Source organism: Rhinolophus ferrumequinum, chromosome 20, assembly GCF_004115265.2.
Source record: "Rhinolophus ferrumequinum isolate MPI-CBG mRhiFer1 chromosome 20, mRhiFer1_v1.p, whole genome shotgun sequence".
Taxonomy (NCBI): Eukaryota; Metazoa; Chordata; class Mammalia; order Chiroptera; family Rhinolophidae; genus Rhinolophus; species Rhinolophus ferrumequinum.
In genome coordinates this window covers 32,854,181-32,877,215 of record NC_046303.1, presented here as the reverse complement: position 1 = coordinate 32,877,215, position 23,035 = coordinate 32,854,181, and the positions used below count along the sequence as shown (strand labels likewise).

The 23,035-nt window shown below is 38.8% G+C and overlaps 1 protein-coding gene across 2 annotated transcripts in view; it reads right to left on the bottom strand.

Annotated features, from left to right (window-relative positions):
* The window catches only part of CALCR (calcitonin receptor), a 124,365-nt gene extending 110,597 nt beyond the window's left edge, over positions 1-13,768 (bottom strand). The window contains exons 1-2 of one of the 2 annotated variants that reach the window (XM_033088062.1): positions 13,698-13,768; positions 13,297-13,503 (exon numbers count right to left, since the gene is read on the bottom strand). In XM_033088062.1, the coding sequence (XP_032943953.1) occupies positions 13,297-13,327 (31 nt within the window). In that variant the 5' untranslated portion in view covers positions 13,328-13,503; positions 13,698-13,768. Of the gene's footprint in view, positions 1-13,296; positions 13,504-13,693 lie in introns of both variants that reach the window. The other variant, XM_033088063.1, reaches the window with a different exon arrangement.
* Between the last annotated feature and the right edge of the window lie 9,267 nt (positions 13,769-23,035).

Genomic DNA, 23,035 nt, shown 5'->3' with positions numbered 1-23,035 from the left:
AATACTAATAAGTAGTCTATCCTGGTGTGCACTTGAAAGACAACCCCCATCCTGTTTCAGTAGCAGGGCATCGGGGGGTGTTGGGTTCAGATCGAATGAGACATTGAATGTGAAGGCACTTCCTAGACGACATGTACACTACTCTAGAAAGCTTGGGTGTTTTGCATATGGAGAATGCAATAAAAATACATATATACGCTAATTTTCTTTCAAGTATATTTTCTTTCAAGTATAATTTGCTTCCTTGAAAATTCTGTAAAAACCATAAAGTGGTACTCACTGGCATTAGGGTTAATCTTGGGCCAATTTGTAGAGTTTGCTTTGTGGACTACTCCTCATTGCCTAAAAGCACTATTTTCCTCTTTTAAAAGAGCCCAGATTTTTAAATTTTGTGAATGAATACAATTCCTCTCTCATTGTTCCTGATGTGAGGTAGGGGGCATAGGGTTGACAAATTTATAATTTTTAAATATTTAAGGATATTTAAATATTTAAATTATATTTAAAAGACTGTCACCAATTACCATCATAATTAGAGAAAAAGAAGGGATATTTTTGCCCCAGAAAAGGAATAATATAATCTTTGAACAAAGTGCAGTCTTTAAACTTGAACACACTCGGTGGCAGGAGAAACCCTTGATATTGTTTTTGATCTTTGCTTCCAGAGAGGGAAACCTCATTGAAATGTGCCTCCATCGTTCTGTAGATGTGTGTTTTAAATGATGCTGTCCATCATGAATCAACATGGGTCATCACACCAAATTTGAGAACTACTATTTCAAAGTTCGTGTGGGACCCTGAGAAATCATGGACTGAGCTGCAAACAGATCTGGGCAAGAATGTATGCCCTGCTTTTAGTAGGCGAGAACAGGGATCCAAACCATGAGCTCTGTAGTTAGGCTGTTTACCTTTAAATCCTGCTTCTGCTTGTAGTTATACTATCTTCCTTTAAGTCTCTAAGCCTCTCTATTTCCTAGAGGTAAAATGGGTATGATAATAATGCCTGTTATTATTATGAGAATGAAATAGCTAATTCAGCCAAGTGCTATCATAATAAGCCCTCTAAAAATGTTAGTTTCTAAGTTAACTTATGAACATATTATTATTAATTATAATTCTTATTATATTATTATTTCTTCTTATTATTAATTTATTTAGATTCTTTGATTTTCAGTTTTCCCATCTGTAAAATGGAGACAAAAATACCTAACTTGCAGGGTTGCTGTGGAACATAAATGAAATAACGCATGTTTGTACATAGATTGGCATATGTCAGAAACCCAATGAATAATAGTCATTATTGTTTTTGTGACATTTCCCATCCCCACTCCCCTAGTGCATTCACAGACTGCCCTTAGCTTCCCCAAACCCCTTATCGGTACTCTGCTTGGAACTCTTTTCCAGGCTCCAGCCAATCCCTCTATAGTGTGCCTAAAAACTTACCTGTCCTGATTATTTGTCTTGTAAGGTTTTGAATGCATTTGAAAGAAATTCCATCAACAAACTGCCTTGGGAAAGTTTTGAATGTTATTTAAACAAGCACACTGAGAAATCTTAAAAGCAAAACACATGCATGCTTACCACTAAAAAGCTTAAGAATATCTATTTTGGACTTCTGCTTAAAAGCATTGTGAAAAGGAAAGAAAAAAAAGATGAAGACTTTACAACAAAAAAATTCCAGCTTGGATACAATGAGTAATGTTAAGACCAGATAAGCTTGCTTTCTTTCTTGCCTAAGTCTATGTTTTCAGGTGTCCATCAGCCTGGACAACTCAGAGAGCCACTCAAGGTGCCACTTACCTCCACACCTAATGCCCACTAGTCACCATGGTGGTTATGTCTGGATCCTGACCCCTGTTTAAATTTAATATGGCGTGGAGTCTGGCTAGCTGGAAGATTCTGGACAGTGATGAAGCCAAAAGGAGAAATAAACTCAGCCTATATTGCAATAATCTTGGCTCCTTGATAGAGGATGTCCTATTTTATTTCTAATAGTCACCTCTAAATCCGAATGTAAAATTGTCTAATGCACGATGGATAAAGCTAAAATAGCCATTCCCTCTTATTCCCCCGAACATGTGATTGAGGGGAAAAGGGAACTACGTGACACTGAAGAAGTCATATCTTTTTTATTTCTTCATCTATATAATGAAGGAATTGGATTTGGACTGCTATGATCTGCTGTAATCATCCCTAAGAACCTGTGCACTAAGGAATGGAGACAGGTAAAAGGTTGTTTTAGAAGACATACAAGTGTCAGAGAGGAGAGGGAACCTGATAGGGAAGTGTTATGTTCTTTTGAAAATCCCTCAAATATGTAAGTATGTAAATCATGGACTAACATAAACTAACACAAGGACTTAAGAATGAAGGCTAAGAATGGGTAGGCATTTGTAAAACTGATGGTGAGAGATAACTTTTATCGACAGTACCTGGTGTATCAAAACTAGAGGTCTTATCCTGAATCATTTAGGTGGGAATTTATAATAAATATAAAGAAGAGCTCAAATGTGTTTTTCTTGTTATGCCCAAAGGTGGAACAGCTTGAAAATATTAATAACAAAAAAAGCGGTCTTAGAAAAATCCCTGACTGTTAAATCATTATAGAAGTATCAGAGAAAGTAGGCTCTATCTTATCTTTCGAGGTTCAATACACTATTGCCAGAGCCAGTGTGCTCTCCATTCTAATTTTCCTACGTTTGTTTGTAAACCGATTGTTCTTTGGCTTTCTGGAAGGGAAAAATTTAGGCAAGGTCTAAATGAATTCTATAATGCAATGTTTATGAAAGTTGGGACTTCTGCTAAATTGACTACATTGACTTAATGGTGACCTAAATTGAACAGAACGATGACTGCTCCTCTTCTATTAGAGACACTGATCAATCTTCAAAAGCCTTCAAGATGAATTTCTGTGTTAAAGATCAAGTGCCTTTTTTTCCATGTCCTAAGATAATATTTTGCATTACTGAGGGTAACATAAATATTATTCTGTAATTCTTGAGGTTGATAAAAGGCAAAAAAGATCCTGCACTATTTTTTTATTGAGTAATTAAAATATAGCATCATATCAAATTGACAGAAGAAATGTCAAGAGTAGATATTCTTTTCTAACTAGTTTGAAATAAAATAGTTTTTTCTCGTGCCATATATGCTCCTTTTTCTTCCATTCTTTTTCTCCATGAATTTGATTACACTTTCGTACAATTTTGGAGGATAAAATCTTCTCAATTTCTGGTGCATTCCTTTCCTTGCCTCTAAAATGATAACTGACTGCTGGAAAAATGACCTGATTTACAGGGAAATTGGGTAATCTAATGTAAAACAGTTAGGTTCTAGATCAGTATTCTGTGAAATGTCCCTGAAACACATGTTTTCCATTCTTTCTTTTATTATTCTTAAAATGAGCTGTAACTGTGGAGTAAAAGAAAAAAAAGAAGCTTTAGAATAAAACATATCACACAACAGAATGCATGAAAAAATTTAAAACAGCAAATAAAAGAACTAAAATTAATGTTAGAGAAGAAAATAACCACAGAAATGGTAAATACATTAAAAATGTATCAGAGGTGGTAAATACAAATCACTTGCAAAAGGCTGAGCAGTTTGAACGTGGAAGTACACGCAGACTTTCCTTTGGGTATCTGAACAGATCCCTCTCGTTGCACAAGTACACAGAGTCCGGCGTAGTCATCGCACAGGGAAATGAGACCATTTAGAACACATGGAAAAGAGTGGCCATGCTCCAAAATAGATCTTGGAAAGTTTATTATCTCCAAGTGAGTGAATAGGAAACTTGACCCTTTTTAGGCTAATTAAAATTCAATGTACTTGTACTGGCCAATTTTAGACCATGTTTTTTCCCCTGCACATCATTGAAACCATATATAGTATGGGTTTCTGATTAATTTTCATGTAAGTAATCAAAATATAGTTTTGAAATTCTCTTTAAAACCACATTTTGTAAAGAGTTGTGTTTTGCCTTTTTTTTTTTTTTTTGTAGAAACTGTACCTTTAAAATAATAAAACAGATTAAGTTTTTGTATTTGACTCTGCATTTTATGAATGAGGTGTCAACTGCTGGAGGACAATTTCCCCTTCTTATAAACCACAGGGCAGAGTGGAATACTATTAGCACCAGTACCTCCCACAGCAGCTGTAGAGATCAATATTTAGAACAAATAAGAAAAAGCATTAGTTAATTCCTTTAATTTTCTAAGAAAAAGAGAGAAATCCGTGGATCCACTGCTGTTGAAAGACCTGCAAAATCGCAAAACTGAAAGATATTTTACACCACAAGAACAAAACTTTGGCTGTTAAGCATTTAATATAAAATTACAATAGACATAAAATATAACGTAAATATACATTTCTCTTTTAGGGTTTACTTACTCTCTGGAACCAGGCTTCCTTGGTTTCATTTCAGCATCTGTCATGGATTAGCTGCGTGTTCTTCGGTAGGTTACTTACCTCTCTGTGCTTGTTTCCTCATTGTGTAAAGGAGATAAGAACAAGTACCTACCTGAGAGGGTTGCTGTGAAGATTAAATATGTTAAAATCTACAAAAGGCTTAGTACATTACGGGTTCATAGTAAGTGCTATGTAAGTGTTAGCTATTATCACTATCATCGTCATTGAACTATTTCAATAAATGTATTTTATATGTGAGTTTCCTTGAACGTTTTAAAAACATACTTTTCTTTAAAATTGGAAGTTGTACTTTGCTGGGAATCAGATAATGGATCAAAGTTGCACGTTTGGCTCTGTCTAGATTATGGAAATAATCTATATGGAAGTAAACAAGGTGCGGCTATAGAGATGAACAGGGCAATACGTATTTTAGAAAGTACAACTGACTCTGGCAGACCTCTTTGAGACAATGACATTTAAACTAAGGCCTGAAGTAGTAGAAGCAGGAAGATGTGTGAAAATTAGTAAAAGAGCGTCATAAATGGAGGGAAGAGCAGGAATAGCACAGGTGAAGAACAGGGTATGTTCCAGTGAACGGATCAAGATTGGTGTGGTGGAGTGAGTGGTCCAGGTAAGAGGAGGTTGGAGCAATAGGTTGTGACAGCCAGGTCACAGAGGAACTTGAGGCCAAAGTGAGGAGTGTCTGAGCATGGTCAGAGCCCTTAAAGGGTTGTGAAGCCTGGTCTGATTTGCATTTCAGGAGTTCCCTTTGGGTGCTCCCAGAGAATTGTAGGGGAGGGGTCCCAGGGCTAGTGAGAAGGTCAGATAGCAGGCTGTCGGAGTGGTCCTGACGAGAGATGACAGTGGTTGTCCATCTTACAGGTGGTGGATATGCAGCCCGGCAGACGTCTCACAGCTTTTTAATATGCTCACGTGGAGCATAAAGCTTAAAGTTTGGGAATAAAGATTGAAACCGATGTGATCAAAGAGCACACATCAGGAAATGCAAGTTCAAGAATTACCTCCTGAATCATTGATAATGCAAATAATTTTTCTCTGATGGGAATAAGGGTTCATTCCACTACTACATTATTTGCAGACAGTAGGGTTTTGGGGGATAGGGTAAAACAAAAAGGCAATTGATTTTGGTGGGCAAAGGGAGTGGAAGGGGAGATTATGCAAAGAGGCTCAAGCAACGAGGCTTTTCCTTAGGAAAGCAGGATTCTAGAATTAATGGGAATATTCTGAGTGACAGGTGCGTGGGAAGCTAAGTGAATCGACACCAGATACAGGCTCTGCCCCTGATGTAGTGTAGCCCAGGGCCACTCTTATTTATGTGTTTAACTCTCCTCATGGTCATCCATAAGGACATTCATGCAAATATGTCTCTGCAAATACTCATGACTCCTGGCAACTTTGCAGACTTCCTTAAGAGAGCACTGGACCTGGAGTCCGAAGGCTGAAATTCTCATGGCAGCACTGTCACCTGCTGGTGGAGAAATACATGATCTCTGCTTCGGTCTCCTCTTTAATGAAAGCATCTGGACTCAATCAATAACAAAGGGTTAAAATACCAGTTACCAAGAAAATGTATGGCATCACCTCAAATACTAGGGATGCCTCTTTAGCAAATTAAAATGCCTCTCCATGGGACTATAACTTCCAGTTTTGATATTTGCTGACCCAAGTTGTTACTTCACAAATTTGCCCAAGATTATTAAAATTTTAGTAGCTAAGGAGAAATTCAAGGTTCTCATGAACTTTCTATTCATTAAAATAATATATCTAATTTGCAAGCATACATATTTTTCTCATTGGAGGCCACACAATTATTTGTATTTTGAATGGGAAGAAAAGCAACTCAGTAAATTCTGGTTTTTCCTGAATTGGCCCTTGAGGAACAAGGATCGCTCTCCACGTTGCTGGGATTTTTGCCTTACACCATCTTGGCAGTCAATATGATGTTAGGAATAAAGAAGTGTTCTAATATTGTTCTGACCTAGCCGCCCGGGGAATGAAGTGCTAAAGCAATTTGCATGACTATGTTCTCTGTGCCGTGAACTTCTTTGAATCTTAGGCTAAAGAGATCCCATCTCAATGTCTATAAACACTGACATATTCTACAACACACCCTCACGCTTGCAAGAATTCTGTCTGTTAGACATAAGGTTAGAAACAAATAATTATGCCAAAGTTTGGGTTAATTAATGCATGAGCCAAGCCAATTTGAAATTTAAATTTGGCAGCAGTGCAATTTGCTTTTCTTTTTTCCCTTGTTGCCCGTGTTGACTTTGCGAACACCCCGCTAGGGAGGAAATTTCCTCAAACGGCAGAGCTTTCCTTGAAAAATTATTCTTATCAGAGAGATATTTTTTTTTCCCTAGTATAGTCCTGGGATAAATACTGTTACTTTTAGGTGCCAGGAAAGAATAAATATAGCTTTCGTATTAGACTGACACCGAATTCATATACGTTTACAATAAATTCATTTCACATCTACTTAATAGAAATAGATTTGGGTCAGACATGAAAGCCTAGAAGAACTCTATCACATTTCACATATTTTTATTGCCGTGCAGAGAATTCCTGCTTATGCACAGAGCTACCTAGAATGTCCACTTGACATATAGCATTAGCCTGGACTATTTCAGCCTTTTCCAAAAGGCTGGGCTTTCAATCTCCGTATAGCTACAGCTCCCATAGCCCCATTGAGCTGGAAAGCTGAGTTTAAAGCCTCCAGAAATAATAACTTGAAAGTCCATGGAGAGGGGCTGCTTATTCCATCTGTTATGAAAGGCTCTGATCATTCAGGACAATTAATATATACCAATTAAAATAAAAAGATCTCTAAGTCACCATCAAAACATCATTCGACTGCAGCAGTGGAATGAGTAGTCTTTTGGCATCAGGCAAACAGGTTTTCACTGTAATAAGAGTGTTGCTTCAGAGATACGTGAACCTTGGCAAATAATGTGAGATTTCTGGGTCTATGTTTCTTTACTTTTGGTATGTGCTTCATTACATCCAGTAGGATTGTCATGGGAAGTGATTGAGCATCGCTGTATCCAGCACACAGTAGGGGCTCAATGAATTGTAGCTGTTTTTGTTATTATTTTAATGATATTACTAAAGTCTAGGTCTTAACTTGCTGATGATTGGTAATTCAAACAATTTAGGATTAATAGCTTCCAGGGCTCTGGCTTATATTGGGAATATGAGGAGGAAAGTCCCGTTATTTCCCTGCCTATAATACCTATACATATGCCACCTAAGTACCATCAGACCAGTGCGAGAGGCAGGGATAAGGAGAGGTGTGTACTTACATGTTTTTCTTTTCTTTTTAATTTTCTGCCTTTGATAAATATATATATATATATGTAGTCTAAAGGTGAAATTCTCCTTTCTATACTATCAGCTGAAATAGGTAAACGTAACATCTCCCAAAATTTATATCTCTACTACAGAATTCTCTCTTGAGCCACAAATTTCTATATCTACTTCTACTGTACATCATCACATGAAGAACCCAAATGTATCACATTCCAAATTAAATTCTTTATCTTCCTTCCCTAAAATATTCCTTGTCTGGACTGTATGAATGACATCCATCTCTCCTGTTACCTGTGAAAGAAACCCGGGATTGGTCGTACAATTGGTCGCTCCCCTCTTTCATCTCACCTCCAATTTCTATTCACTAACTGTTACAAAAGCTACTCCTATACTCATCTCCCGTTTTCTTTCCTATGTCCAATAAGGTGACCCTAATTGTTTCTCCTGTGTTACTGCAGTAAGGCTCCCGGCTTCCCGTTAACTTGTATCCATCCTACTTTCAGTCTAATATTCCTGCTATTTTACCAGCAGAGTAATCTATGAGAATGGCAGGTCTGATTATGTCAGTCCCCTACTTTGACTCCTTCAAGGACCCCCATTGTCTTCATGTTAAAATGCAAACCCCTTTGTAATGGGTGCCCAGCAGACCTCGCCAGAGCCAACTAAAGTACCTGGCTTTCCCAAATCATCACGTTGTTTCAAGCATCCAGGGCTTTTTACAGCCTGGTGTCCTGCTTGTAACGCTCTTCATCTCTTCCCCTCCTTATCCGGTTCATTCTGTCTTGTCATTTCAATGCTCAGTCATGTCCCCTTTAGGGTCACCTCCCTCGGAAAGCTTCCCTAAAGCCCAGGTCAGTGCTGTTCCTCCCTGCTTCCAGAGCATTTACGGCATTTCTCTATTGCAGTACTTATAACACGGGTGCGTAATTGTCTATTGGTTTGTCGTGTCTCCTCCAGTTCTCATAAAGCGGGGAACTGTAATTTGTCACAATATCCCTTGACTAGGATATAATAGACATTTAGTAAATATTTATTGAGTTTTAAAATATGAGCAAAGCTATAAGAATGGAAATTTGTTGGATGTGTTACGGGTGAATGATTAGAACATTTTGAAGGATGGAGGAAGGTTACGATTTGAAATGCCGAATTCTGAACTACCAGACAAATAAAAGGCAGGGACTACGGTTGCAGGAGAAAAACCAACACTACAGCAAAACAGCTCTGCAACTGAACCATTAATGCAAAGCCCCCTCCCCTGCCACATACACCAATTTTGAGGCAAGGGCGCAAGGGTTGAAAGTGAAGGATGGACTCCAACCCTGGAATCGATTTTTGTGGCGTCACTACGGCTTTAGAACTGGAATTAGGGAGCTGTTGCCCTGTTCTATTTGACTTGGATAGGAAAGATACAATGGGATTATATCATAAAACATCTTAAATGTCAGGCTGAAGAGTGATTCTAAGTCTTAGGGTCCCTGGGCAATCACTGAATGATTATGCATAGCGGGTGACAAAACGGGAGCTTGGAAAACAAGTCTGACTGCGTTGTGTAACACTGAATGTAACACAGGGATACTGTGCCTGAATATTAGGAGAATACCTAAGTATTTTGTTAAAGGTAATAAAAGCTTAAACTGGAAGAAAATTGCAGCATCCATGGGAACAATTGGGAGTAGCCTTAAGACTTGATTTAGAGAGAAGAAAGACATACATACACTTGCAAATAGAAATTTTAATGGAAAAAAAAAGTGGTTAAATATTGATTACAAGAACCAAAAATATTTCACCGAGCCAGGTACTTTACTTCTTTGAACAATGGCTCCATAGGTTTAGAGTCTCTGTGTTATTATTTTACAGAGAACACCGATTCATATGCTATTTTTAATAAAGGGAGGCTTTTTATTTGAACAAAGCCAGGTTCTTATACCTTGGTATCACAGGTATGTATACTGGGTAGTGGCATGGAGCTGCCGGCACCGTGGGAGAAACATAGCCAGCTCCTATGAGATAGATTTTTGCCGAGCCAGTCCGATATTAGAGACCTTTAACTGTACTCCTTGATTTACTCTTCATACCCTAAAATTCTTTTCTTTTTTAAACTATGTTCCAATCAGACAACACTCTTTCCAAAAAACAATTCAAGGAAACTGCACTTAGAAGTATTAAGGAATAGATTCCGATAACATTTTTTTTTTAACCAATTCTCTCCCCCTAAATTCTTCCCCTTGAAAATAAAAATGTAAAGACCTGAAACCTTTCCATATTACCCGTTTTCTAAACTCATAAAGTGAAGCCAGAAACATGTGAATATTATTTTCTGTGTTTTGATAGTAGAAATGAAGACAAGTTAACACCGTTGTCACAACACAAATTATTATTAATTGGTTTTATAATCCTCATTATATGGACCTCTGGAAGTTCATATCAACATTGAAAAGGACACACTTGACACACAAAATAATGCTTTTAATTATAACTAAAATGGAAAGAAATCTCATACCTGAGTGGAATGATTATATATTGGTCATTCTCTGTTAGACACAAAATCCTTGACAATAGGGACATGTATTATTTTTTGATATAACATCAGGCTTAATGCAATTCTTAGCATATAATAATCAAAAATATTTTTGAATAAATGACATTAAAAAATATAACACTTACATAGGACCTACTATGCACCAGGTGCATACCAAAAGAGATTTGCAAATATTAACTCATTTAATTTTCATTAGAAAAACCTCATTTTGCAAAGGAAATTAAGGCATGGAGAAGTTAGATTATTTGCCCCAAATCACGTAGCTTCTTAGAAAGTGATGGAGCCGGGCATAAAACTCAAGCGGAGCCATGCCAGAATCTGTGCTCTTAAAAAAATGCTGTGTTTAAATTTAAATATATACATACACACATACAGTATTGAACTTAGAATTAGAAGACCTGGGTTCAAATACATATTAAATTTTACTTGGTTTGTGGCTTTGAGCAAGTTCATCAACCTAATGGGTCCTTAATTTCCTCATGCGTAATTCAGAATAATAGATGGTACATCACAAAACTACTGTAAGGTTTAAATAAATAATTTCTGTGAAAATTCTAGAACATAGCTGGCACCCGGGATATATTAGTTGGTGTGCCTAGGAGAATGGTACTATTTTTCTCCTTTTCCCCTTTTAAAAGGGTACATATTTGTACATTACACATCATGCAGGTCTTAGAAAAATGAGATCAAATTCTGTGTTTCATAAAGCATTATTTCCAACATCTCCTAAAGGTAGACTTAATTTACTAAAGCATTTTCTAGATAGTCAAGTAAATTTCAAACTCAATAGCTTGTTTTCTGGGGGGAAAACATTTTTTCCCCTGGAAGGTGGTATGATTTAAACATCTAACATCAAAGAAAAAAAGTCTCTTTCTTCTAATTTGGAAATCAAGTTATATATATATAGAGAAAAAAAGATTAGACTGACAATAGAACATATGGCACTTATTTTCACGATGACCCTCCGACACTAACAGGCTGTACCAAATCTGACGGGAAGCATCTCAATCAATGATTCCCAATCATGGCTGCACATTATAATCATGTTAAAAAATATATCAAAATGCAGACCCCTTCCTCGATGTTCTGGATTATTGGTTTGGGGTAGGGTCTGTGCATCTATATTTGTTGAAAGTTCTCCCATTAATTCTAATTTGAAGCCCGGATGGAGAACACTGGTTTAGGTTATCACTGAAAATATCACCGGTCTTCTATTTCCATTTTATTTTTACTCTGATAAAAACCAACAATAGATAATATCCTCATTCATGTTAACACTGAAAGAGTCTGAGAAGTTCACCAAGAACAGAGTTGCCATGGCACACCTGTGCTTACATTTAGCTCCATTTCTTTAAGTGATTGAGGCAAATTCTATCTTTACCTATCCATCATCATTCATTATCTGGAGTCCCCAAAACACAAAAAAATGGGAAACAAAGCCATATTTATATCAGCTAAGTTTATTCAATTCCAAGCATCATAAAACAATACAATTCTAAGGTTATTTAGGTGTTCTTGTGCATAAGTTATCATAAGGGTTTTATGTTTACTTTGCTCGGTGTGTTGGTGTGGGTAATCTTAGAACATTTTACAATATGACTGAATATTATTCTTATGGCCAAAGTTCCTAAAATTAACTGTAGATTAGAGAGACATAGAACCAAACCAAATCCTGGCCAATGGATATTTTCAGCTATATTAAAATATTGAGTAGAAATAAGTGCCCACAGAGAACACTGACTTAAACTGCAAAGATGCTTTGCAAATCTAATCACCTTAGTTCCTCTCGTAATGCTAGTGAAGAAAACCAGCAATTTCAACTTTTTAAAGGCTAAGTTCTTTAACCAAATGCGTAATAGGCTAGCAACATGCTATTACAAGTTTTATTTTATAAATCCCACAACACTAAAAGCATTCATTCCGGCATTGTCTTTCATGGTAAGCCAAAGTGGTCCAAATGTATGAAATATTTGCTTTCCATTATCACTTAAGACACACTCAAACTTGGACACTCTGCTATTTAAAGATTAGTTTCAGGAACGACTTGGTTACACTTTGGTTTATTTTGAACATTTTACTTTCAATAACTCAATAATTTCAACAAATAGCCTTGAACAGATGACTTGGTTTGGTTTAATTACAGTCAATATAGCATGAGGGTCTCCTGAAGATCGGTAAATGGAACCCGTCTTCTAGTCGTGCATATACCATGTAATATTAGGTTAAAGCTTTCAGATAGAACTTTTCTTGCATAGATTTGCAAAATAAAGCCTGAATGATGGGCTAAAAATCTAACTGGATTGTTGATTTCTGACTTTGATTGGATTTTCTTGGACAGGAAGGAAAATAAATGTTTTGAGAAGAATTCATTTGTTAGAGCTTTTCTTGATGTCTTTCACCCAGGCTTGGAAAGAGCATCATGAAAAAAGAGTACCCTTTTGGAAACTACGCACACAACATATTTTTCCTAATAGGTGTGAAGAATGGCTGCTATGCATAAATGATTGTTGGAAAATAATTCTCTGTAAAACATGACTTAACAAGCAAGTCCATTCACCACTGTACTCATCCCAATATCCAGAACAACCATGACACATCACGTAGATGCCGACATTACCTGTTTGTTAGTTAATAAACACCTTTCGGAAAAAATCCACCACTGTCATCCCGGTAATTTTCATACCCGATAAGTTGGAGAATACAACTTTTAAGGGAAAAATTGACATTAACAGCATAGTAAAAGTCACAAAAAATCAGAGAACTCTTCAATATGAAACCTTAAGTTGTAGCACCTTTCCAGGACTACCTACCATCTTTTCTTCAACCAAGAGTAAAGTGAAGCAGCTGAGACTGACCCAACAACAGAACTTCCAACACCACAATCAAACTGCAGTTTGCAATAATAATAATCATCATCATCATAATCATAAAAATCAAGGTACCTCGGGCACTGCCACTGTTAACCATTTCTGGGATCATCCCAAAGCTTTAAGTCCCTCTCTCCCCCAGACCCCCCTTACCTAGCACAATTTCGGCTGGACACTTCCTCATGTTGGAAGAGAAGGAAATTCGCAGTTGGTGACTCCAGAGACTCGGAAACTCACGCTTCAGCCCCTGTCTGCTGAGCAGGAGATGTCAGCTGCAGGGTGAGGTGCAGACCTCTCCAACCCAGGAAGGTCCTCCGGCCGCGCCGCGCAGCCCACCCAGCCTCTGGGGGGCTGGCTGGCCTAGTTGGACATGAGAGCAAACGGCGTTAATCTTGAGCCCTCCCTCTCCTGCCCCACTCCCGATTTCCTGACACTTTAATTCTGTCTTAAGTGATGGTTTAAACCCAGCCTCAGCTTGTATTACAGGCTAAAAGGCAACTGCTTTTCCCCTATGCTTTCTTTCCATCTCCCCAAAGTCCAGGAGGCTCACCTACCCGGCGCCTTCCTTCCCTCGCCCAGCTGTGAGCTGTGCGCAAACTTCTCCCGACTTAAGAGTCTTAGTCGTCCCCCGCGCTCCCTCTCCACCCCGCCTGCTTCCCCCCACTGGCCCCCCCGGCTGCAGAGGAGGTGGCTGCGGAATTGATGAGCACCGGCCCCCCCGCCCTGGTCGCTTCCGCCCCCATCAGCCCTTTCCTGTCCCTGAAGAGGGAGGGGCGAGCAGGAGAGCTCCGAGCGCCTCCCCGCCACCCCCTCTTGCCCCGGCCCGCGAGTGGGGCTGCACCGGCCGCGGTTGCCTTACCCCAGTCCGGGCTGGGGCTCACCCCACGAGTCCCGGAGACTAAAATGCGGCGTAAACACAGGAAGCAGGAGAGGGACCCCAGTTAGACCTTGGGTAGAGAGGGGTGGTGGGGGGGGCATAGTCTGTAGCCCATCTCCGGAGACAGCTTTCTGTGAGCCCAGTCCCCTCCCTGGGGGAAGCAAATTCAGGAGGGAGGTGAATTTCCAAAAGAACCTACCCCGGGAGACTGTGCCACCTGGGCTCCTTCAGCCACTGCTAGGGGGGTAGCACCACCTGAGAGCCTGTGGAGAGGGTCGGTAGTGGGCGAGGTAGTGAAAGTGGAAAGGCGATGGGTGGGAAAACGGTTGGCTAAGAGCTGGGGTGCTGAGAGGAAGCAAGAAAAGAAGCCAGGAGGCAGGAGGTAAGAAGAAGGGTCATGGGGGTCCGGCAAGCCCTGGGAGAGCGTCCGGAGTGGGGCAAGCTGTCCGGAGCTGGGGGTGCAAGCTGGATTTGGGAGAACTGCGCCCTCCACGTAGGGGGCTGGTGGTGGGCACAGTAGCCTAGAGTGAATGAGCGCAGTGAGGACAGAGTGGAAAGAAGGAGGTCTGGAGCGGCAGACGTGGGGACTGCGACACCTCCCTTTTTCCCCCTAAAGCCCTTGATGCCAGGCGGATCCCGGGACAATCAGAGTCCCGACAGGGTGCATCCCGGGCTGGCGGTAGCACACAGGGAAGCGGGCAAGTTGGTTGCAAGGACGCACAGCCCTTAACATCCTTTAACTCACAGCTGGGTAGAGCAAGGCAGCAGCGGACACTTTTTTCCTAACTCTGTGGGGCGTTGAGCTGTAAGAATGCAGCATCCCGTGCGTCTCGGGACTGCAAGGTGGCCATGCATCGTTCAGGTTAACAACACTGTGTGCTCAGCCAAAGGAATAATGGTAACAACAAAATAGGACAAGAGGAAAGCCAGACGGTACACTTTCCCGGGCTGCCCAACTTTCTCCTAAGCACCCAGGAGACAGGTGCCCTGTGAATGGGTCTGCAACCTGCACCCGTGGGTTCTCCGATTCCTTCCCTGGAGAGAGAAATTACTATAGGCAAAAGGTGCATGTGTGTCTGCCCTAAGGGGAGCTCCCACTTCCCACCCTAGGGGGACTTCAGGGACCCCTAATTCGTGTGATTGGGGGCTTTCAGGGGGCCCAATAGAGGAGATTCTAGGGTCAGAGCAGCGTGCCCACCAGACCTTCCAGGGGTTTTGTTTTTCCAGGCTCTCCCTCCCCTCCATAGCCCCCCCCACTTCCCTGCCACCTCCAGTCTGGTGACCTCGAGGGCTGTGTGTGACTCACCATGCATTCAAACCCCACAGCACCGCCCCACTGCAGGGGAATATTCTAGAGTCCCTTTATTTAGGGGATCTAAGTGGGAATGATGTTGTTAGCCGTAAAAAATGTGACTAGGAAAGGAAGCTGGGCAATGGGGAGAGGAATTTTATAAAGGAACACACACACACACACACACAACACCTGTACAAGTAACCTTCTGAATTCAGGCTCAGACACGAATATTCACCACGCTTTGACATCTGTCCTGAGTTCAATGGTAGCTCCCTGCTTCCCAGCTGCTGCTAACCAGCTAACACCTGACCATGTCCTCTTTGATGAATTATCGTTCAGAACATTAATTACCCCTTCTCTGTGCAAAAAAAGCAGAGAATTACTCAAATTGTTTGAGTATCTCCTATCGTCAACTGCTGGGGGCTAACACTGAAAATTTCCCTGTTGTCGCCCAAGTCATGGAAATAACATTGAATCGGGGCAATTTTTGCCAAGGGGAGGGTGCTGCTGTCTTCTGCACTGTGTGACACAGCAAGCACAGGGAGATTTTTCTGTTGGAGTTTAATCCTAGGGCATCCTATATCCCTGACTGACAACCAGTAATCTGAGAGCTGGACAGGCTTGGTTCTGTAAAGCTACTAAAGGGGTGTAGGACACAGCCCTTAACCTTAACTTAGATAGTCTCAAAATTAGTGAGAAAAATGGCATGGGTGTGGTATAAGTAGAAGAGACTCAGACTGATTAAAGTGCTAATTGGGTTAAGAGACATTCTTGGAGTGGAAAAGGAGAGTTCTCTGTAGGCAGAAGATTTCAAGGAAGGTGACACAGTAGGAGTAGGATGAAGGACAAGGCTCTCTGGTCCTCGCAAGAGGATAAAATTAACTTTGTCAGCAACAGACGTTTTTTGAACACCAAAGGGGTTTGCACCTGTTAGAAGCACTTGGAGTTTACAGAAATTTAACTCTATTGCTGTCTTGACACTATTGAAGTATTTTCTCTGTAGATACTGTGTTGTTGATTTGGGAGGGTGGGTATTAAACTAAGGATGGTCTGGTAAGAGGAATTAGCAAGTGTTTTTGGAAACGCTTTAAAACCAGGCTTTGGTTCTGAAATCAACTTAGTGTGCACAAACTACTTTTTAAAAACGAAGTGGAGTAGAATAGAAAATAGTCAAGTTCATCGTCAGTGACAAGTGAGCAGGGTTTCTGGAAGCTTGTGTCTCTTCTATCTACATAGGTGCGTATTGAGATGCAAAGTAATGTGTATATTTTTCTCTGACTCAAATATCTTAAGATACTTGGTTATAATAAGCCACTCTTCAAATAGAATACCTTGTATTTGCAAATAAATCTTTTAGTGAAATTAGTTCAGTGAAGGAGCACTCAGAAAATCATCTTAAAATGTGGCAATCACACATTTCTGGTATTTTCACTGATTACTTATGATTAAAATTCTCTATCTTTATGAGACTTTGCCGTTTTCCTTCTGCCTGTCTTCTTTTAAAAAAAAAAATTCCCCTTTGGGCAGATAATAAATTAGAGTGAATAATTTTGTTGTAGATCTTGTCTTCCACGTCTGGGTGCTGAAGTATAGCCTTTTGATGTAAACTCCACTGTAGTCCTCCGACCCTCCATTCTCACTGCTGAGGAAGTTTTGCCACTAACTATCGGCAGGTTGAGTGACCTCTCAGCTGTGTCTCTCTAGAGCAAGGCTTATGCATCGGCAAAACCAGGATTTGGACCATATCACTTTAATTCCATTTATGGTTCTAAAACCCAGAGACTTTTCCATAAAAATCATACAATTTTTGAATTACAGTGAGTGGAAGAAAAATTGCCTTTTATTAGAAATTCACTCTACTAAAACTTGGTATAAATGTAAGGAAAGTCACATTTTGGAGGAACTAAAAAAAAGTCATTTTGTTTTATTTGAAAAAAAATCATTTATCAGGTTAAACGGATTAGTTTGCTTTCCTTTGAAAAGACATTTAGAGAAAAATTTCTCAGCCTCTCTCAGGAACCCAGTTCCTAGCTTTAGTTTACTCCCCAATCGGCAAGTTTTTCTTTATATTGAAATCCAGTCCAATCCCTCATATGTATGTATTGGCAATATAATGCATATTTAATATTACCTTATGTCAAAACACACTGGGCTAGCCACCCATGGGGACCCAAAAAATATAATATGAAGCCCCTACTCTCAAGAAGCCCACAGTCTATTTGAGGACGTTTGTTTCTTCTTCTTGTAGCCTCCTTCCAAATAGACAACAGCTGGTAATTATCCTTAATATAATTACCCTTCACAGATTTACAGACCTCATCATGACAGACAGAATAATAATTTGCCTTGGTGAAAAATAAATATTTTCATCTTGAAATGATTTGAACTTCCACCTGATAGATCAAGCTTTCTCCTGCTTTGATTATTGGCCTTTTTTTCTTTTCTTTTTCTTTCTTTCTTTTCTTTTCTTTCTTTTTTTTTTTTACATAAATAGGAGCTGATGCTTTTCTAAGTGTCTCTTTGTCTTTTTTCTCTTCATCTTTCTAAGGGTAAAACACAGTTGTGTTTCTCTGCAGCATGTGTCTCCTGGCAGGGAAAAAATAAATTCCACTTAAACTAGGAAGTGTCTTTTCAGGTTGTACTTCTATAAACTTCACTTGGGTTAACTGTTAACTTTATAAATAAATAACTCAGGGTACGAGGGGACGGTGGGAGCATCCATCATTAACTCGCAGTGGAAACTAATTGTTCCATCGCTGATAAATCTGGGAAATATCCAGGTATTTCCTAGCTTCTAAAGAGAATTCTAGAGGGAAATCCAGAAGCCAGGAGAAAAAAACTGCAGAAGCAAATTGATGTATGCATCCATTTATGAAGTTGTTTAATAAATAAAGACCGGTTGAGTTTAAAAAGTTTACATTCTAGTGGGAGGATGGAGATAGATAATAAAATAAGAAATAAGTTGTTAATTTCAGATACTGGCAGTAGTATGAAGACCATGTACAGAGGGCTGAGAGTCAGGCATGGGTCGTGCTGCCTTAGGATGCTTAGGGGAATCTCTCCTTGAGCTGAGATGTGAATGAGAAGGAGCCAGCCAGTTGGAGCTCCCTAGTGAAAAATCTTACACAGTGCCACTTCACCCCTCGTGAAGCGAAAATGAATACCACTTGGGTCAGAAATCTACTTTTTTTTTTTTTTTGTATGAATGTGTGTGAGCATTTCTTTGTGAAAGGCTTTCTGTAATTTACTCATATTTGGTCTGTGCTCAGGAATCCGGGAGACAGGAGGTATCTATCTGGCTTGCAATACGGGATAGGCAGTGGTACTTTTCAGTACTTTGGAGGCTGGTCCATATGAAGTTAAATTAGGAGAGAACTCTCACATAGCATTAGCCTTTCAGCGTGGGTCATCTCACGATGTGTTGGCTGAGTGCTAAAATGCAAGATAATATACAACTTCCCTCAGTACTAATGCAAAACTTGTCTTTAATGTTTATGATTCTTAGTTTTCCATTTTCTGATTAAAAATCAATAGCTTTATTGATTTTGCTTTATGGAACAACTGCTACCCACTATAACCTAGGCATTATATTAAGCACTTTAATGTATTACCTCATTTTAACTCTATGAAGTAGGTACAATTATTATTCCTGTTTTACAGATGTACAGACTGATGCTTTATGAGTTAAATGATTTGACAAAGGAGTTCAGATTCTAAAACAGGCAGATTCTAATATATATATATATATATATATTAGATATAAACTATATCTAATATATATAATATATAAACATTTATTAATACATATATTATAATATATACTAATTATATATATATATATACAGTAATATATATTTAACTGGCCTTGTTCAGTAATTATGCCCCACATATATATATATATATATATATATATATTTATAGATTATAATTAGTGAAGCATAAGATTATTTTAATTGGCAATTCTATACAGATTGACATATTTTTAAATGACAGCCTCCCAAAAAACTCTTTCAAAAAACAATTTCTGTTTCAACTAACCAAAAACTGAACACCTAGCCATCTGAATTACAGTGGATTTTTGCCTCCCGGGCACAGTACAGTCTAATGGAGGAGTCAAACCATTTAAACAATTAATAATAATTCAAAGATCTGCAACAGAAGTGTGTTCTCGTGCCCTGGGAGCTCAGAAGAGAGGGGATTAATTCTGCCTGGGAAGAGATTTGTTTTTACTAGTTATCGTCTCTCTGAAATCTGATACTCTGGCACTAACAGACTCTGGTGTGGGTGGGCAAGTGTTAGAAACAACAGAGCTTTACATGCCCTAGAAATAGAATTACCCCTTTTTAGTACAAAATGAGAGGTGACATTTTACGTTTCATGGTAAATATACATGAATGAAATCACGTAACAGTAGAATAGATTGTCCACACAGCTTTTCTTTAGATATTGTGTTTAAACATTTATAACATTGTTTCCAGTTCAGAGTTAAAGCAAAAATGTCATTTTGATAATAATTTACATGGCTAGGGCATTTAAAGTGTAGAAAAGAAAATGGAATCAGTATAAAATACTAAGAAAATATATTTTTAAGGTAAAATAAAAATAGGAAGAGAAACAATTGACCCAGATCCTAAAATTGAGGCCTTATATGTATGAAAATATTCTTATAGAATTTGGAGTCAACGGGCCCCGATCTTGCCTGGCAGGAGGAGACAGAAGGAGAGAACAGAGACCCCAGTTTGTAAGGGGTGTGAAATCAGACGGACTGCTGTACTTCAGGTAGGCTTCTTTAATTTCTTAAAAATGCTATGATTCTAAATGACAGAAGAATAGGCCCACGGTGGGCATCTATAAATACATCGGAAATTAATTTTAATTGCATATGTTCCTCAAGGAGGAAGACGGGATGAGGGTGCACACGTGTTTCAAAGGTGGATACTGAAAAGAGGGAGGAGTTTTTCTACATAAAGGGAAAGATCATGAGTAGGAACAAGGATTAAAAGAGAGGACGGAACTATGAGAAATCGGTATTTCATCCCTGGGGTGATTCTTAAACTACCCTTGTTACCATGGTCCTCAGATATTGACTACAGAGTACTATATTGATTACAGATTTATATATATATATATATATATATATATATATATATATATATATATATATGGGGGTGGTGGTGGTGAAAAACGTGTCTTCAGAACTCATTAACAGCCTCTGCCACTTAGTGTCAGCTTTTACCAGCTTTCCCTTCTCTACTTCAAAGGGGGGCAGCACTTTCCTGTATCCTCTTTATTCCTGTTCTATGTTTTCCCTGTTATTGTTTCTTTCAAATATCTGTTCCTATTTTACCTTGTTGTTTAACCCTTTCCTAATATTCTTTTCCCATAGACTCAAAATTTCTTCTCCTACGATTGCAGCCTGCTTTCCCCTTTCTCAGAAAGAATACCTGTTTTCATTTTCATTGCTAAATGATGAGCCAGCTAGATTCTCAGCTTTCTGAAAACAGTTTTATACTATTATTTAAAAGGAAATGTTATGTTTGTTATGTGTCTGAGTCGAGCTCTTCAAAAAATACGGACAAACAAAAATCATCCACTGTTATATGCAGAATGATAGATTTAAGGGATTTAGAGCAGTGCTTCTTAAATTTTGAGGTGCCTCAGATCACCTGCATTTCTTGTTATAATGCAGATTCTGATTTATCAAATCAGGGGTGAGGCCTGAGACTCTGCATTTCTCACAAGTTCCTAGGTCCACGATGCTGGATTATGGCTCATACTTCAAGGCTTTAGAATCATTCCCCTCAAATATTCACTTCATCTTATAAACATTATTCTTTTAAAATTGTAGAAATATTCTTTGTTTATTAAATACATTACTGCATGACCATGGAAAATAGGACTAATTCTGGTCTTTTTAATCTCAAAAATATCTTAGCCGTTATCTGTAGTAGAACTATTGAGGACAATTGTCCTGGGAGGGGAACATTGTTGATGAGTACGTGCCTTTCGTGCAGGGGGAAGTTGGGAAATAAATTTATTCCTGGATTTTTATAGACATCAGGTATTTTTCCTGGAAGGATACTTGGTTAAAAGAAACTAATCTTCCTTAGAAGCAGAAGGGAGTGTCAGTGATGGAGGTACTTGTTATTAGTGATGGTATTGGTGGTGACCATAGTGATGGTGGTGATGGTGGTTGTGGTGCTGGTGGTGATGGTCGTCCTATGGTGGGGGTGGAGATGATTGTGGTGATGGAGAGGGTTGTGGTGGTGGGACTAGTGGTGTGATTGTTGTGCTGATGTTGCTGGTGGTGGTGGTGGTGGTGGTGGTGACGGTGGTGATAGTGTTGGTATTTGTAGTTGGCTTTGGTGGTGGTGATAGTCATGATAGTGATACTAGTATTGTAAGAGGTGGGTGTGGGAGTCATAATGGTGACAGTGGTTGTGATAGTGGTTGTGATGATGGCGGTGGTGGTCAACATGTGGGTAGAAGTAGCAGTGACTGGCTTTATTTAGTTTGTACTAAGTAATGGAGCAACAAAGATTGGTTTTCAATCCTGGTTCAAGCCATTTAACATCTCTGTGTGCTTTGGCAAATACTTAATGTCTCTGAATCTGTTTTCTCATTTGAAAAATGGTGACAATAAAATGCTTTGCTATGAGTATTAAAATATACGTATTTGAAATACTTAGTTGTGGGATTAATTGAAATAAAGTAGGTGACGTCCTTAGCAAAGTGTAAGGCATATAGCCCCTATTCAACAAATGTGTTGAATATTTATTATTCAACACATTGAATAATAAATTATTGGTAAAATTGCCTGACTCCACATTCATCTTAACTTACAAGGGTCCACTGGGTTGAATTCAGACTTACTTATTTAGTTCACTTTTTTTTTTTTCTGTCTCTTTCTTTCCTGGACACATCCTCATTTGCTCAGAATGAGATGTCATAGATTTGACATCAAACTTTGGATGATAATTGAATAAAGGCAGTTCAATCATTTCGTATTTAAAAATTCCTTTCTATATTTTCAGCTTTTTAGAAATTGACACATCTGAATATAACAATATGTCTTTCTATCCAGAAACTTCAACAATCCCGTAAACTGAGAGGTCAGAGCCAGTGGCCTCATAAATGGATGTGTATTATTTTCCATACAATTTTATATTCTAGCCCAGGATCCTCCTTCAGTATCATCTCCCCCTGTCCACCACATGAAGTGAGTGCTCAGAAACCTTGAACAATTTTAATATTGGCTTTAGACATACAAAATTCCGTTCTTGAAAACTTAAGTGACTGGAAAAAATCCCAACTTCCTAGCCAGGTTTTCAAGATCTTCCCGACTTGTATCCTAACTACCTTTGTAGCCAATTATTGTCCAGTTCTCACCTTATTCTGACATATTTTGGTCAAACTAGGCTATTCATCTATTAGTAGTAATAGCTTCAATTTATTAGGTTCCCACCACATGCCAGACGCTGTTCAGTATTTTACATGATTATCTTATTTGATCTTTACTTCAATCTTAAAAGGAATGTGTTATTATCTTTAATTTATAGATAATTAAAGCTCAAGTAATTTTATCACTGTCACGAAATGAATCAATATTCCAACTCTTGTAATTTTACTCTAAGACCTGCTCTTTCCAGGATCATGTGTGGCCTCCGTAAAGCTCTCTTGCTTACTTACTTCTCTGCTTTTGCTCTTGGTGAGTTTCCATT